The sequence below is a fragment of the Camelina sativa genome, chromosome 17, assembly GCF_030686135.1.
Source record: "Camelina sativa cultivar CO46 ecotype springtype chromosome 17, ASM3068613v1".
NCBI classification, from domain to species: domain Eukaryota; kingdom Viridiplantae; phylum Streptophyta; class Magnoliopsida; order Brassicales; family Brassicaceae; genus Camelina; species Camelina sativa.
Genome location: NC_141896.1, coordinates 2,455,293 through 2,471,997, shown reverse-complemented (window position 1 = coordinate 2,471,997; position 16,705 = coordinate 2,455,293). Strand labels below are relative to the sequence as shown.

The following is a 16,705-nucleotide window of genomic DNA, read 5'->3' as shown; positions in this document are numbered from 1 at the left end:
AAAAATAATAGAATTTGATTTGTTCGGCCCGCCAACGTCTTACGTGTCAATCTCACCGTCTCTCAGTTCTCTGCCCCAACTTCTTCTTCTTTGGTTCTTTCAATTTCAAAACCCCAAACAAAAAAAAAAAACATACCATCATGGCTCTGGCTACGCACTTCGCCTTCCCTTTAAACTATGGTATTTCCGATAGCTCTCGGGGAAGAGGAAGTTTCGTCCGGAAGCTTGTGAGAGCTGTAGCCTCCGGCGATTCCGTGGCTCCAGCGACGAAGGAAGATTCAAAAGTGAAATTGGGTGGTTCCGATTTGAAAGTGACGAAGCTTGGCATCGGAGTCTGGTCATGGGGTGATAACAGCTACTGGAATGATTTCCAGTGGGATGGTCAGTGCTATTTTTTTTGTAAATTCACTTAATTCGATTTATATGAATAAAGTTTTGATTTTTTGTTACTTCTTCTCCTCTTTCATGTTTCCCATTAAAGTATTTTATATGAAGAAAGTTTTGATTTTTTTGTTCTTCCTATCTGTGAATGGTAGACAGGAAAATGAAAGCTGCTAAAGGTGCTTTCGATATCAGTCTTGATAACGGTATAGATTTTTTCGATACCGCTGAAGTTTATGGTTCCAAGGTAAGAATTCAAATGCTCATTACTCTTCTTCCTAAAGTGGTTTTGTTGTTCAAACTTATTGGAAATCCTCACATTATTGTCTCCATCTTTTGCAGTTTTCCCTGGGTGCTATCAGCTCTGAAACTCTTTTAGGAAGGTATGTTTTCTAAATTACGGATTCGTGTAACAGTATGCAAGTATTCCATAGATATTATTCTTGACTGTCATTGGTGATATTTTTCAACAGATTCATCCGTGAGAGAAAAAAGAGATATCCTGGAGCTGAGGTTTCAGTTGCAACAAAGTTTGCTGCTTTGCCATGGCGTTTGGGTCGTGAGAGTGTTATCTCCACCCTTAAAGATTCCCTTTCCCGCCTTGAGCTTTCATCTGTGGATCTTTATCAACTCCATTGGTAATGTACCCCCGGATTCATGTTGGAGTTAAAACACTGTAATGCCAAGGGAACTATCTCACTATTTGCTTGTTTATATTTCAGGCCTGGACTATGGGGAAATGAAGGTTCTTTCTTAAGATCTGCATTGAACCTACCTACTTTGAACAAGAGTCATGTTGCTTTTGGTGAATCATATGAAATCTAATGTATTATATATATAGGATATCTCGATGGTCTTGGGGATGCTGTTGAACAAGGACTTGTGAAGGCTGTTGGTGTTTCTAACTACAGCGGTATCATTTCAATCTGTTTTTATTTTTCTTTCCCGCAGATGATGAGGACTTGAAAGAAAACAACACTTATATCATGATGTGAAACTTTTCCTTGTTAATGCTAAGATACATCTTCTCCAATTTAAAGGAAATATAGAAAGTGGAAACTTCATATGTTACTTTATTGAGATCTCAAAGTTATCATACTCATTGTTGTGGGTGACGCGTTTTCAGAGAAGAGGCTACGTGATGCTTATGAGAGACTCAAAAAGAGAGGCATTCCTCTGGCCTCAAATCAAGTCAACTACAGTCTGATATACAGAGCTCCAGAACAGACTGGTGTAAAGGATGCTTGTGATGAACTTGGAGTTACTTTGATTGCATATTCCCCTATCGCTCAAGGTGATTTGCCTTTTATCTCATTTGCTTTGTGGTCATTATGTCTATCGTTCTCTGGAAAAGTTGCATTGGTCTATGATAATATTGACTGAAAAACAACCTGGCCAATGAACATTTACATTTTCCGTTATTTTCTTCTTCTGTTTTTCCAGGTGCTCTAACTGGTAAATACACCCCAGAGAACCCACCCTCAGGTCCTCGGGGTCGCATTTATACGCGTGAGTTCTTAACAAAGGTAATAGCTTTGACAGCATAGATCTATGTATTTAACACAGGCGTCTGCAAAACTGTAGTTACATTTAAAAAAATCTCGCATCTTCTAGGAAACGGTTCTGTTTTGAGAAATGCACAAACTTCTATACACACCCATATACTCAAATCAATGTACATAAATTATCAATATGTAACATAATCTTGCCAAATTTCTTCACTAACTATGACTTGTGACGTTACAGCTCCAACCCCTGTTGAACAGAATCAAACAAATTGGTGAAAACTACAGCAAAACGCCCACACAGGTTTGTTCTCTTTTAATAATGCGCTCTATTTTTCGTTTTCCCTTGCCAAAGTTGAAGTCCAAAAATGTAAAGAAAAATACACAAGTATATTTGTGTGATCCACATTGAGCTATCCAAGTTGAACACCCTCTGCATGTTCATCCTACTCTAGGTACTTGCATAACCATATTTTCTTAATCAGTCATTATAATGTGAATAGACGTAGACACACGTTTAGGTCATATTGGTTTGTATATATACTTCTTTTGCTGATATCACGGAACAAGGCCTTGTTATAGTTCAGTAAACCTAAGGAGGCAGTTCTCGATTTGCATCAAATCATACGCCCTTCTTGTTTTGTTGTGTTGTTCTGTGCAGGTAGCATTGAACTGGTTGGTGGCACAAGGGAACGTGATACCCATCCCAGGAGCCAAGAACGCAGAACAAGCAAAAGAATTTGCGGGAGCGATAGGTTGGAGTCTGACAGACAATGAAGTGAGTGAGCTACGGTCCCTGGCCTCTGAGATAAAACCCGTCATCGGTTTCCCTGTTGAGTATCTCTGAACTCATAAAAACTCAGTTTGTAGCACTTGTAAAGCTCAAAGGTTACAATATGAAACTAAAGTAGCATATAGATGATGGTAAAGTATTGTAATACATATGCAAATAAAAACCTCTTTACCTCTTCAAGAATTTTACAGTAGCCAAACAAATAATTGGAAAAAGTGAGGGCCTTTGGCACTTGATTTAAGTGATCTAATCACAACTCACACGTCTCAATTCGTCTGCATTTTGATCTCACTGTTGACCTAGGAGACCCATTTCATTCGTACTTGTTAAATCAGCTTCACTAGAGCTTTCTTCATTGTCTTTAGGGTTCTTTAAGGATTTAGATTTCGTCTGTAGCTTCTTTATGAGTCAGCGTCTTTACTTTGAGAAATAATCTACTGAAAATAGTTTTTTTTTTAGAAAACTTGAAAAGAGTCTGTTATCACAGGTACACAAGTGAAGCCGGAAAGGTGACATCATCTTGATATGTCTCAAAAGCTCGGTTCCATTATCCTTTTTTTACAATAGACAAATAAAGAAAGCAAGCAGAGCACTGTTATGTTGTGTTGCTTTCACTCAAGCAACACTGAAAGAAGTGGCTGCGTTCTCAACAAATTTCCTGGCTCCCTTGAACCACCTCTTGTCTCCAGCTTGTGCTTTGCAGATGTAAAGCTTCCCTCCGTTCACAGTGGCTGTGATCAGCTGATGCTTTCCACCTTCATCTCCATCAGCCGTTCTTGTCAACACAGACAAGTAATAGTACGGTTTTCCACCAACGTCCTGAGATGATGAGTCCAGAATGTTTGCTGTTGCCACTGCATTGTTGTCAAAGCCTCCCTGCAAGAAACATCAGATTCACACACAGTTAGGACCTGATAATCTCACTCCATCTAAGATTATAGGCAAAACAATGTTGATACGTTGATTTAGGTAGAGTTTATAACTCCCTCTTTGATAGTTTTTTGTGCATAAGAGAATATAATCTTGCTTATCAGACTCATCCAAACCTAGAGATTATCAGTTAGTTTGATTCTCTTATTCTACTCTATCAGCTTCAAGTTTACATTAACAAAAGACAATGACAATTGGAAGTTTACCTCAGAGGCAGTCTCACCGAAGTAAGCTTGTTTCCCTAGGAGGTAATTAACCTGCAAAAACCCAAAAGTCCAATCACCATTCAGTCTCACAGTTCATTTGAGTTATTGATTTATCAATATCTTTATAGATGACGGAGTAAAACAAAGACCTGAGAGAGGAACTCTTCAGGAGAACCGTAGTCAGTGATGGACTTCTTGTCGGTAGGAGTGACCATGACATTGAGATTGCTGGTGGCATCGAAGTTGTCTTCGTACCTAAGGACTTGTCCTGGATACTCAATCTCTTTGCTAGGGTTCCATTTTGCTGGCACCTGCACTTTGAATCCATCTCCATTGTATGGCATGAAGTCTGTGTTCGCCTTTGGCTTCCCAAACACGTTTGCTGCAACAAACGAAGAAAAAAAACAGAGATAACAAAACCCAACAAATATGTTTTCAAGATTCTTTATTTGATCTGAAACTGACATGATCCAAGATTATCATCTGAGTTTATTTTATATATGTTATTAGGTACCTGCTTCACCGTAGGCGGCATCAGCGGGAGATACTCTGGAACCAACAGCGGCAGCGCCGACGAGGAGCGTGAGAGCAAGACGGCGAGAGACGGCAGAGTTATCCTCTTCATGAGTCTGTTGGGCTTTACAGATGATCTGAACAGGTTTGGAGAGTGACACGTGACGCTGGGATGAGGAGGAAGATGATGATCGTGCGGCTGAGGAAGCCAATGCGCTCTGGTGTAGGAAACACGCACTGTACGCCATTCTCTCTCTGTGTATGTCTCTCTCTTTCTCTCTCGGTTGTGGTCTCTGTGGTTAAGTTATGAAAGTGTTTTTGAGGATTGTTGGAGCGTGTTAATGTATGGAGGTGAAACGAAAGAGTGAAGCTCATTGGCTGGTTTCGGATATTGGAGGATCTCTCTGTTGATGTCCAGATAAGATTGTTGAGGTCTTGTTATGTGCCACGTGGCAGATACGCTTCCTTCTTGTTCCACGTCAGATTCATAAGCTTTCGATTCCATCTATGTACATTTTTTTTTTCTTTTTTTTTTTTGGTCAACCATGTACAAATGTACAATATATACTAGTATTTAGTATTATTATACTCACCAATTCCAAGATCAATCTCGAAAAAGATTGATTAATATTTAATAGTGGCGTTCCTCCTTTCAGTTACATGCATGCGTATAAGTTTAAAACCGATAGAACAATGGCAGTACTAACTGAGAATAACTACAAATCATCTACTAGTACAACAATAATAAGCTAACAAAATCGTTGAATTTCCATTGTCTATTACACCTATGGTAAGTACCATTTGAATTTTTCGTTGTACGGAGAAAAAACACCTAAATGCTCATCAAAACACCAAAGTGTAATGGGGCATGCTACTTCTCTTCTTGTTTGTCCTTGCGAGTAACCTTCTTGGCTTGATTTTCTGTTTCGCTTACTAATGGTTCTCCTTTAGAGCAGATTCAGTTGGTGCAGCGTTTGCGTCACACTGGATTGGAAGGTACGCTCACTTTTTCTGACTTGTTCCCTGACTTTCGCTCTGTTTTTTCACAGCATTGTTCTTGTTGCCCATCAGTAGAAGGTACTTTCTCTTCCATACTGTTACCCGAATCTAAGTGGTTAGCTAATTTGCGTTTTTTCCTTTTTGGTTTCTTGGCCGCTGGAGCAGTGTTTGGGTCAGGTTGATTATTACCACTGACATGATTCAGTGGAATGCTCTCTTTCTCCTTGCCCGGATCCAACCGGCTGACTGACTTAGGCTCTATTTGCTCATTCCCATTAGCCAGATCAGAAGGCTTGTTCTCTTCAATGTTCCCCAAATCCAGGTTGTTGTCGGATTTGTGCTTTTTGGACCTCGATCGCTTATTTTTTGGTTGTTTAGCCGATGAAGCAGCTTCCATTGGAGTAGTGCTTGGGTCAGGTTGTTCATCCCCATTAGCAAAATTGAAAGGCAAGCTCTCTTCCATGTTACCATAACTAAAGTTTTTAGGTAGATTAAGCTCCGTTTGCTCATTCTCCTTAGCCAGATCAGAAGGCGTGTTCTCTTCCATATTCCCTAAATCCAAGTTGTTGGCTGGCTTAGGCTCTGTTAGCTCATTCCCATTTGCCAGATCGGAAGGTTTGCTAGTTTCCATCATCCCCAAATCCATATCGTTGCCTGATTTGCGCCTTTTGGACCTTGATCGCTTCTTTTCTGGTTGCTTAGCCGCTGAAGCATCTTCCGTTTGAGAAGTGTTTGGGTCACGTTGCTCGTTTCCATGGGCGAGATTAGAAGGAATGCTCTCTTTCTCCCTACCCAGATCCAACTTGCAGACTGGCTTAGGGTCTTTTTGCTCACTCCCATTAGCCAGATCAGAAGGAGTGCTCTCTTCCATGCTCCCCAAGTTCTCTTCAATGTTCCCCAAATCCACATTGTTAGGCGACTTGCGCCTTTTAGACTCTGACTGAATCTTCTTTTGTTGTGTAGCCGCTGAAACATCTTCCACCGGAGCAGTGTTTGGGTCAGGTTTCTCATTCCTATCAGCGAGATTTGAAGGCAAGCTCTCTTCCATATTACCCAAAACCAACTTGTTGGCTAGCTTTGACCCCATTGGAGTAGTGTTCGGGTCATGCTCCTGAAGCTCATTGGGGTTAGCAGAAGGTATGTCATCTTTGGCACTCGTTGCATCTGGCACTGAAGCAATAGGTTGCACAACTACAGTTTGAACCGAAGATCGAGCGAGGCTATCATATGAAAGAATACAAGCTATTGCATACATAGAAGCACCGAGATGAGGCGGCAAATTTTCCTTTGGATGTTTAACCTACAAAATGCAAATGAAAAGTTGAAAGACGCCATTGCCAAAATTAAATAATGAAAATCTTAAATCGTAGTGATCATATAACTCATCTACCGTGAACAATATGGACGCCATTAGCCTCTCTCTCAAGATGTACATTTGAGCAATCTCAAAAGCTGTAACCTTGAAAGGCAGCCACCGATCCACTACTACCTTTACTGGATTTTCCGGCGCAAGCATTACTTTCTCTCCAGCCCTAACACCTTCTTTATCTATGTCCATCGTGTCTCCTACATTTTCTACTACGTGGTCTTCCTCGTCGTCACTCTTATCAGCATCATAGCTCTCTGTAGGAGACACGGCTATCTCTCTTGAAAAAAGTAACAAAGGTAAAGTGGGAAGAACAGTGCAGCTTCTTATCTGCACACCCCAATCTCCTCGAGTAATCTCATCAAAAACAATTAAAGCTTCGTCATACTTGGTAGAGGACATGTCGACATTGTTTGACAGCGAGGGCACACGAACTTTGGCTCCAGTAATAGTCTCTACTATAGATCTTGTCTGGTTCTTGCAAACTGGGCACATCCTTCCCAACATAGGGTACAATCCTACTGCTATAACAGCACGGAGAATACCCGGATCATGAGCATTCAGGCTACAGTTTGAACTGCTAGGGATGACCCCATGTCTTTTAAGTTCTCCCTGAAGCTTGCGACACAGATCATCCAGCCTCTTCATGACAATTTGGGAGATGAAGTACTTCGAACAAAACTCGCTAGCTCGACCACTTTCTTTTGCATTTTTCCAGCACTGAAAAGCCGCGACAGTCGCAAGATGATCACTATGGTCTCCATAAAGTGATGCAAGTTCATGTTTTGCGGCATTAGCTTTTTTTCTATCACCTGGCAACAAGGGCATGATAAACGGATCCTTCTCGTCGGCTGCACATGCCAGAATAAGTGCTGGATCCAAACAGTTCACTAATATGGCGAAATAAATCATCTTGCTAATCCGAGGATGAACTGGAAGCTGACCAAATTTCTGTCCAAGTTCTGTCAGCTCTTCTTGAGGAGTCAACGCTCCAATATCTTTAAGGATGATTAAGGCATTTGCAATACTTTGAGGAACAGGCGGGTCCATTAATTTCTGAAGGAAATCATTTACGTCGCAATTCGGATCCAGCATCTTAACCTAACATATTATTGAAAGACATCAGTAAGAAATCAAGTAAGCAAGAAGTCTCAAACAGAATGCTACCATGCCTGAACAACATTAAACATCACAGAAAAAAAAATCTACGTTAGAAAGAACAGCACCTGCAAGCAGAGTTCATCCACTGGCATTCTCTTAACTTCAGGAACTCTATATTCGGGCAAAGACGCTTCCCGGAGTTTAGAATATAGATGATAACAAACGCCTGGTTGACAACGGCCTGCTCGACCAGCCCTCTGTTTTGCATTTGCTTTTGATACCCAAGACGATTGGAGCGTTGACACATCATTAAAAGGGTCATAACTCTTTTCCTTCATCCGGCCGCTATCTATCACATAAACCACATCATCGATAGTAACTGCTGATTCAGCAATATTGGTCGCAAGCACAATTTTGCGACAACCTCGACGGGGGCGATCAAAAACTTTCTTCTGTTCCTCAGCCGGAACCCGTGAGTGAAGACATAGAATGCTGAATTTACCACTATCTGCAAAATGGGGATTCTCAAGCAATTTCTCTTTTGTTTTCCTGATTTCCTCCCACCCAGGTAGAAAAACAAGAATGGCACCATCTTTTGAATCGCTGCATATTTTCTTCATTAACTTCACTATAAGACCCACATCTACTTCTTCTGGTTTCATTGTCGCCATATACTTATCAAGTAAGTCTTGTGCTTGCTGAGAATTGGACTGGATGTTATTTGCATGTTCCCTGATTATCTGAGCAGTTTCAATTTGATTCTCTTTTTCAGCCACTTCTAATGCGGTTATACCTTCTTTGGACTTCAGTGTACAGTTAGCGCCAAATGAAAGGAGCTTGCAGACATCGCTAACCCTGCCCTTTCCAGCAAAGACCATAAGTGGTGTTAGCCCAGTCGTTGAATTCTGGTAATTGTAAACCTCATGACTTCCTTCAGAAGAAATTAGATCTAAGAGACAATCAAACTCATCATTTGTCCATGCCAAGTCGATTGCTTCATCTAAAGCAACTTTTTCTTCATCTTTAAAATCATGCTTGTTACTTGGTAAGTTCGAGTCAGCAGAAAGTAGATGATTATTCTTGTCTGATATCAGGACAGAAAGCGCATCTTCCAGAAAAAAGGTTCTGACCTGTAGATATGGACACAAAAATATTGTTTTCCAACAATGAGACTAAGTAGCAAATTCTAGAAAGAAATAGATAGAGAGAGACACAAAGAGAGAGGAATTAACTGGATAAGTGAATCCAGGCACTCGGACAACCGGGCAACCTCCGAAATATTCAGAAAACCTCTCAGCATCAAGAGTAGCACTCATTAGAATCTGTCACCACAGAAAATATTCATTTTTACATTGTAATCTATCATAGCAATGGAAAACGAAGAAGAGCTTAACATAACTAACCAGTCGGAGATGAGGATTAGATGGAAGCAAGTCTCTGCAGAAAAAAAAAAAACATCACAAATTGATCTGAGTTCTGCCACTCACCCAAAGCTTAAAAAAAAATATCTGCAGGTAACTATTGTTTTCATTGCTTAGCTTCAAATAAACAACTCAAATACAAGGGTACAAGTATGGCAATGCATCTAAATTATAGTTCGACAGGCTGAGTACCTCAGTGTTTAAGAAGGCTAGAGAATGTACCTTAAAATCATTAACATGAAATCAGAGTAGGCGTCCCTTTCATGAATTTCATCCTACAAAGTGACCCACAGATCAGTGACCAATATAGACAACTACAAAAGTAATTTACAGCAGAAGAGCACAACGAAGAGAACCTAAAATAACAAGTGATTTTCAAAACTTTAATGTTTTTAACATGTAATGAATGGGAAAAGCATACTTAATAAACACATGAAAAAACATGTTAAGAATCAAACAAGAATGTGTTACCACAATAATGTGAGTTATATCAGGAACACAGCTATTCACGCCTTTGCCTATAAGCACCCTTAATAGAATGCCATTTGTGCAGAAAACAACTGATGACCCTCTTCCACCTTCACTTTGCAGCCGAACCTAGATTTGTATTATAAAGTCAATGGTATATCGAGAGAGAAAAAATTCATGTAGCCTTGAGAGCTTGTGCATCTATCATATGGATAAGCATGTCTACGAACAAAACCCCCTACCTTGTAGCCGACGGTTTTCCCAATAGTTTCACCTCTTTCCCAAGATATTCTATCAGAAACTTCAAATTGGGAATGAAGGCATTAAGCAAGGAGTTAGCCGCTTATACTGCATGCATTTGAATTACAAATCTGAAAACTTCACAAATGTTGAATCAGATTACTAACCTGAAATAGCTGAGATACGACGTGGCTGGGTGCAAATGATTTTGCACGCTTCTTGCTTATTATACCACATATGATCTAGAAGATATTGAGGCACCTAAAATATCAACAACTGAGGCACCTGAGAAACCTCACCAAAAAAAAACTACTAGTATTTGAACAGAATACGACTTGTAAATATTGAGTGATATGGTAATACCATGTAAAAGTACACAAACCCGTTATTCCACACACTTAGACTCAATTTTTTTTACAATTCATAAATATTCTGTAGCTTTGGACATGAAAACTGACAAGCTTAACCTAGAAAATCACAACCTGTGATGAATACTTGACCCCACCAGAAGAAAACAATACAGGATAAATAGCAACCGTGAAAACCACTGTAAAGCGTTTATACTCTACTGAACTACAAATAACAAGAGGAAAGACGTACCTGAGTAGTTTTCCCACAGCCAGTTTCACCAGCAATAAGAACAACCTGCATTTCGAATAAGAATGAATAAAGTCTCCTTCAAAATCAGTGGAAATCCCCACTGAAAGCACAATTACGAAATTTACATTCATGAATCCTGAGATAGTGAAACAAATTAAAATCTAGAGACCCATATAACCTGATTGGATTCCACTGCAGATATAATCGCGTCGCGAAAAGATGTGATGGGAAGCTTTGCTCGTGCTTCAAAGATCTGTAAGATAATTCAAATACAAGAGTATTTCAGTTACTCAACAGCGCATGCTTTGTACTTCCTGAAACTAGATTCTGAATTGATAATATTACAATCTTGTGAGAATACATTAATTGCTGCTAACCTGTCGAAAACGTTTATCTGTTTCCAGTCTAGAACTCAGAGATGCGACTTTTATTTTAATATCGTTTGTTGTCAACTGAGGTTTCAGGAAGAAGTCATCTCTCCAATTACTGCGGGCCGTTCCAGTATATACACCCAATGATGTCCCAGTAGTATCGCCATCACAAGGTGGATAGCGAGTAAATAAATCGTGCAGAACAGTTTTTGCCTCAGGTGGAAACGACACACATTTGAGCTTCTCTGGAGGTATCATCTTCTTTCTTGGAGCACCTCCTTTCTGATTTCTGGTTTCATACTTATGCTTGCTGTATGAATTTGAAAAGCCATCTCCTTCTCTTCCTTTCTGATTTCGGGTTTTACGCTTTCTCTCAGACTTTGAAATGCCGTCTCCACTCCCAGCTTTACTTTTAAAAAGAGTTAGACGCCTTTCTTCCCCACTCCTACACAAAAATCCAAGAAAGGTCAGAAACTAGGGCACTCTCTAGTAACAGATACCCCAGACATCAAACAAAAATTGCATAAAGGCTGTGACTGACCCGTGACTTTTTGATTCTAGACCCATCCGTCGGCACATCTGATGGATAATGCCACGTTCGCCATTTGTAAGATGCTGCTCAAAGACGTAAGCTACACAATAGAAAGCCAAACAAACTTGCATTCAATATCATTCCGATAGAAATCACCGAAGCTAACAATAACTAAAACACCACAGCGAGTAGAGAGTATTGGAGTTCATATGAGAGTAATAGCTGAAGAAACGTTATAAAAAAAAAAAAAGAAGTCTAATAATAGCTAATAAAACTCACAATCGTTCTCGGAGGCGCGAAACTCCTCAAGGAGCTTAGTGGCCCAAGCCTCAGTGGTTGCGCAGAGAGTAACATGTTTCGTATTCGTCTTGTCCTTCTTCACCATGGCTTTTTTTTTAAGGGTTTCTCTGTCTCTCTCGAGACACTAGTGTGCAGAGACTGTACGGCGGCGGCGGCTTGTGTTTTCCGGTTTAGCTCTCCGCCTCCCTCTCCTTTCCTCCTAATACCCTATTTTCTTCTTCTTTTTTCTTTTTCTCGCCAACATAAATTTAATTTATTTTATTCTTTTTATTACGAACAAAAAAAAAACTCCTTACTGGACAGCTATTGGGCCTATTGGGCCGGAATTAGGTTAACAAACAAAAACAATGGGAAGATCTGTACACGCAGCTGATTCATTCCCCCCCCCCCCCCCCCGCACCCTTACGTTTCAAATTTCAAAAAAATAAAACGACGTTATCTCTCTCTCTCTTCTCTCTCTCTCTCTCTCTCTCAAATTGAGCGTGTTTCTCGGGGTTAAATCGTCCGCCTGATTGTTTTTTCTCAGTCAAAGAAATCAAATGATATGTTGATGAAGCGAAACCTAAGTCCCTTGTGCAGATCCGTGCTCAGATTCATCGATTTATCAGTTTGTAGAGCCATGGCTTGTTTTCTCGATTGCTTCCGCGCCAGAGACGATCGCTCTACTAGTAATCTCGTCTCTCACTCTTCGCTCGCCAATCCCAGAGTAACTCTTTCGCTTCTCTTGCTTATTTTTCCCCCAAATCTTTTATTGGCATGATCGCGTCAATTTTTTGGGTGTTAATTGAGCTGCTACAATGAAATAGATCCTTCTCTGATAGATCCTTGAGCTGGATTTTGTGTATGATGGATGTAATCTGTTGGGTTTCTTTCGATTTTGTTCATATCGAATCTGACCGGTCGCCTAATAACATGTTTTCTTTTTGTATTGATCTTCAGAAAACTCAGGACTCGCAGAATGATTTGTCAGCTTTGTTTCTTTCTAAAGGTAAATCTCTTTTTTGATGTGTTTATATCATGAATCTTGACGATTTACTAGTTTTTTTTTATTTTTGGTATCGTTCTTGTTAACAACGTATGGGTTTTGTTCTTGATTTTGTAGAGAAAGCAGCTTCTTCGCCTTGCCTTGACAAAGAAAAATTTGATTTGGATTCTATACATATTGACAAAGGCCTAAGGGATGAGGTATGATTCAGATTCATATTGAAAGGATCGTCTCTAATCATTTCTGATGCGAATTATTACTGTTATCATGATCAAGATATGTGTCCTTGGATTTGATTTCATAATCTCACTTAACTGCGCATGAATCAATTTCTAGCTAGTTTTTGAAATCCTGATGGTTTTCTTGCGAGTCTTATAATTACCACAACTCTTCTTAAGGTAATGAGAAGATGGGTTCTATGGTTTTGTTACTGAGGTGGTCTTTAGCTTTGTTTCTCTACAGTGAATGTGCTATAGATTCTAGACCCTTTCGTTGTAAAAATCTCTGAAATTCAGATATTTCCAAAGAGTCTGATTGTCGATTCCTATAAGAGTTCATGCTGAGAATCATCTAACACTTTTTTCTTCTTCTTTTACTTGTGCAATCATAGGCGCGGTTTCTTAAAGCTTGTGGTACTATACCGGAGACACCTATTGAAATTAGGAAAGCATCCCAAAAACTAAGTAGTCCTCAACATGCTGGATCTTCCCATTTCCACTCATGGATTTCCAGTAGCTCTACGATGGGGTCTCATTTGGCTGAATCCCCAACCCCCACGAAAGCTTGTGAAGAGGTGGGAAGACCATCATTTACTTCAGAGCAAGCACCTAGCAGGTAGAGACGTCACTTTGTTTAGTTAAAAGTTAAAACATCTGTTCAAAACGTTATGTGAATAAAACATATATTTTGCCTCCTTATGCCATGCTTGACAGAATTGCCAGGGTTTCTATGCTAACATTATTCTCACCTCTTACTAATTTTTCACTCTTTCCTTTTTCCTTTTTTTATAATAGTTGTGTGATCGATGTCCGGGACAGTGCAAGGATCTCTTCTGCTTCTAGTGATGGTACTGAAGTAGAAAGCATTGGCACTGCGATCAAGGGTGAGTTGAATGGAAGTGGAAGGCCAACGCTCACAGTTGGAAAGACTAAGTCTGTCCGATTTGAATGCGATCTTGATCAGTCTCACTCCTCTAATTCTTCCGAGAATAGCAGTTCAAGAAAATCCGAGATGGGTGGCAAATTTTGTTTTACAGCGAACTCACCTAATCCAACCCCCTTGAGGCTATCTGATGAGATGCAGACTCCTGGAACCATATATCCTGCGAACATGGAATCAGCGGGAAGAGGGAGGCCTAGAATCAGGTCTCAGTTTGTGCATTCAGTTTCCAATGTAATGGAAAATGCATCCTTATATAAGGTCCTTAATGATGCTCATGGGAGCCTAGAACAAGCGGAACCGCAGATTTACAAAGAGAAAATAGAGTATGAAACACCCTCTTCAGCAACTTATGGGGAAAAGGTGGAAGAAAGCTCAGATGAAAAATTATCCAAGTTTGAGGCAAGTTTTTCTCCTTGGCTAAACCAGATCAACGAAGACAACAACGAAAACATTGCAGTTTCAAACGATAGGACACCAGGACTTGCTGCCATAACCCCAGGTGACAGGCCTATCATTGGATTGGTACCTGCTCAGTGGATCGAGAATGAGCAAACTGATATTTCACCCAGAATGTGGGATGGAAATGGAATCCCAAACTCGACAACCAAATACAAGGAGGTAGTATTCCTTGCCTTTCATATCCGCTGTTTATGCTCTTTCAGTTCCTCTAATATTCAGAAACATTCTTCTTACCTTATGCAGGATCAGAAAGTGAGCTGGCATGCTACACCATTTGAGGTGAGGCTGGAGAAGGCACTTTCTGAGGAAGGTGGTCAGAGTTTATTCCCTCAAAGGTATATTCACCGTAACTCTCAATGACATTCCTAAGAAGTGATGAACAACTACATAAGTAACCATAAATATGTGTGATGCAGGAAACTTGAAGTGATGATGGAGGAGGTTGAAGGGGACACAGACTTATCGCAGCTGCAGCATTCAGTGCAACCAAGCTCGGTAGTTTCCTTCTGAAAGTCTATTTGGCTTTCGTACAGAACAGTATAGCTTACAAAGTTACATATGGCTATAATGACTCATGAGCAAATGAAATACTCTTGTTTCTGGCTTTTTTAAGGAGCTTTAAGGATATTAAAGAATATAAACAGTTGCGTTTATTATCCTCTTGAGAATTCTCTTCACCAAGCACACTGCTCTTTTGCTCTTTTGCTTGATTAATATTAAAGCAACTCCAATAATACTTATACTTTCATGTCGTATATGTGTGATAAAGTAGTGCCTCACCATGTTCATATTTTAAGATGGAGCAAAGCTGAGGTTCCGTCAAGTCCTTTCGCATTGGAGTAAGTAGTGTATTCTCTAATGGTAATCCCTCTGTACTTTGGAGGGTTTTCTTCAGACACAAGCTCTGTAATCGGTCCGTAAACTCTAGGATCCGGTCTTACACCGGTGGTAAAGAAACATGCGACAGACACTCGAGCTCTTGTGGCTCTGTTCGCCAATACTCTATGCTCCAAACTGATGAACTTGTCGTTTGTTATAAGCTGCGTTAGAAACCACAAAACTCACAAAAGTTAAAAATTTTGAATTTATAGGGAAGATCAATTATACAATGCAAAATTTTGAGCAAAAAATGCAATGGCAAACTTGCCTGTAAAAGGTCTCCGATGTTGATGACGAGAGCGCCGGGAACATGAGGAACATCGAACCAGTACCCTTCACGAAGAACCTGAAGCCCTTCGATCTGATCTGGAAGAAGGACAGTAAGAAAAGAGATATCGGAGTGCTGACTTGTGCCTAAAGTTAGGTCAGGCTCTGGACACGGTGGGTAGTAATGGGAGAGCATGATCAAGCCCTTGGAGCAGTCCATGTCCTTGAGGTGATTAGGGTTCAACCCTAATGCTTCTGATAAAAGCTCAAAGAGAAATTCACCCAAAACCATCACTTGCTCTGAGTATTCCATCATAACATCCCTGAAACCAATGCAGTGATACACACCATATGAATAAAGAGAAGATTACGTACACATAGATCAAGTTGAAGCAATAGAGTCATATATACCCACAAATCTCTGGCAGATCCTGTGGTTTCGGAGGATTTGGAGCCATGGTACAAGCCAAAGTGTCTCGCCAACTTGCAGATGGGGAACTGAAGAGATGGAAATTACTTAAATACAGAAACCTTCTGCTGAAATCGCGGCTGTATAAACCTTTCCTCACTTCAGGGGACTGCTCGTGAAAGTCACGAACTCCATCTTTTACCTTCTCAAGAAGATCAAGCGAAACTCCATGGTTAATCACTTGAAAGAAACCCCACTTGGCTGCTGCTTTTTTTATCCCTTCAACCGCGTTCTTGCGCTTGGCCACGTCCTCGAACACCCTTCCTCCGAGATCGATCGTTGGGATAGTCTTGAGATGTAGCAAGTCCGAGGAAAGTGGTTTAGGGTTTGATAATGTGGCAGATGGGTGATGGAAGATGCGTGGAATCTTTGATACTCCGGCGTCGACGAGTCCTTTCACACCCGTTTTCGTCTCATCGAAAGCTTTAAGCTCACTGGCTCGATCGAATGAAGCAATATTCGTCGTCTCCATCGTTTTTGTTTCTTAAAAACAGAGCAATATGATACAATCACACAACATAATAACCCGTATAGTATAAAACAAGAATGAACTATATGTTCTTAAGTTCAACGATGGGACCAGTTGCTAGTTGCTAGTTGCTAGTTGCTAGTTGCTAGTTTGCTACAGCTAAACTATTGATAAGAGATAACGTTGATAAACAAAAACAACCGCTTGTGACAGTGACTGGGGCAGACAAGTCATAGTAATTAACTATAAAACTTATTTGCAGAAAAAAAAAAAAGTCCCACGTGTCTTGC

General features: G+C 40.3%; 5 protein-coding genes across 7 annotated transcripts; 2 read left to right on the top strand and 3 right to left on the bottom strand.

Moving 5' to 3' along the window:
• Positions 1 to 59: 59 nt before the first annotated feature.
• Positions 60 to 2,862, top strand: LOC104754826 (putative oxidoreductase At1g06690, chloroplastic). The gene is made up of 10 exons (XM_010477108.3): positions 60 to 381; positions 537 to 628; positions 724 to 764; positions 855 to 1,019; positions 1,104 to 1,126; positions 1,223 to 1,294; positions 1,508 to 1,675; positions 1,825 to 1,907; positions 2,128 to 2,190; positions 2,548 to 2,862. The coding sequence occupies exons 1-10, from the start codon at positions 141 to 143 to the stop codon at positions 2,731 to 2,733; spliced, it is 1,134 nt and encodes a 377-aa protein (XP_010475410.1). The 5' UTR covers positions 60 to 140; the 3' UTR covers positions 2,734 to 2,862.
• Positions 2,863 to 3,114: 252 nt separating this feature from the next.
• Positions 3,115 to 4,624, bottom strand: LOC104754825 (oxygen-evolving enhancer protein 2-1, chloroplastic). Of its 2 annotated transcripts, none has more exons than XM_010477107.2 (4): positions 4,326 to 4,624; positions 3,965 to 4,197; positions 3,816 to 3,866; positions 3,115 to 3,555 (listed from the first exon to the last, which is right to left on the bottom strand). In XM_010477107.2, exons 1-4 carry the CDS (start codon positions 4,438 to 4,440, stop codon positions 3,295 to 3,297), a joined length of 660 nt encoding a protein of 219 aa, XP_010475409.2. In that variant the 5' UTR covers positions 4,441 to 4,624; the 3' UTR covers positions 3,115 to 3,294. The 2 variants fall into 2 exon arrangements, with proteins under 2 accessions (XP_010475409.2, XP_010475408.1); XM_010477106.2 differs by having other exon boundaries at positions 4,330 to 4,624.
• A 300-nt stretch (positions 4,625 to 4,924) lies between these two features.
• LOC104754824 (DExH-box ATP-dependent RNA helicase DExH2) lies at positions 4,925 to 11,981 on the bottom strand. The gene is made up of 14 exons (XM_087494905.1): positions 11,706 to 11,981; positions 11,436 to 11,526; positions 10,901 to 11,339; positions 10,702 to 10,776; positions 10,524 to 10,568; positions 10,091 to 10,184; positions 9,926 to 9,984; positions 9,687 to 9,812; positions 9,438 to 9,490; positions 9,198 to 9,231; positions 9,027 to 9,116; positions 7,920 to 8,924; positions 6,718 to 7,794; positions 4,925 to 6,627 (listed from the first exon to the last, which is right to left on the bottom strand). The coding sequence occupies exons 1-14, from the start codon at positions 11,809 to 11,811 to the stop codon at positions 5,308 to 5,310; spliced, it is 4,614 nt and encodes a 1,537-aa protein (XP_087351031.1). The 5' UTR covers positions 11,812 to 11,981; the 3' UTR covers positions 4,925 to 5,307.
• Positions 11,948 to 14,991, top strand: LOC104754822 (protein JASON). Its single transcript, XM_010477101.3, has 7 exons — positions 11,948 to 12,432; positions 12,666 to 12,714; positions 12,829 to 12,911; positions 13,322 to 13,545; positions 13,725 to 14,490; positions 14,575 to 14,666; positions 14,748 to 14,991. Exons 1-7 carry the CDS (start codon positions 12,271 to 12,273, stop codon positions 14,839 to 14,841), a joined length of 1,470 nt encoding a protein of 489 aa, XP_010475403.2. The 5' UTR covers positions 11,948 to 12,270; the 3' UTR covers positions 14,842 to 14,991.
• On the bottom strand, positions 14,831 to 16,633 carry LOC104754823 (1-aminocyclopropane-1-carboxylate oxidase homolog 3-like). Of its 2 annotated transcripts, none has more exons than XM_010477102.3 (3): positions 15,889 to 16,633; positions 15,479 to 15,800; positions 14,831 to 15,371 (listed from the first exon to the last, which is right to left on the bottom strand). In XM_010477102.3, the coding sequence occupies exons 1-3, from the start codon at positions 16,416 to 16,418 to the stop codon at positions 15,117 to 15,119; spliced, it is 1,107 nt and encodes a 368-aa protein (XP_010475404.2). In that variant the 5' UTR covers positions 16,419 to 16,633; the 3' UTR covers positions 14,831 to 15,116. The 2 variants fall into 2 exon arrangements, with proteins under 2 accessions (XP_010475404.2, XP_087351035.1); XM_087494909.1 differs by having other exon boundaries at positions 15,893 to 16,572.
• Between the last annotated feature and the right edge of the window lie 72 nt (positions 16,634 to 16,705).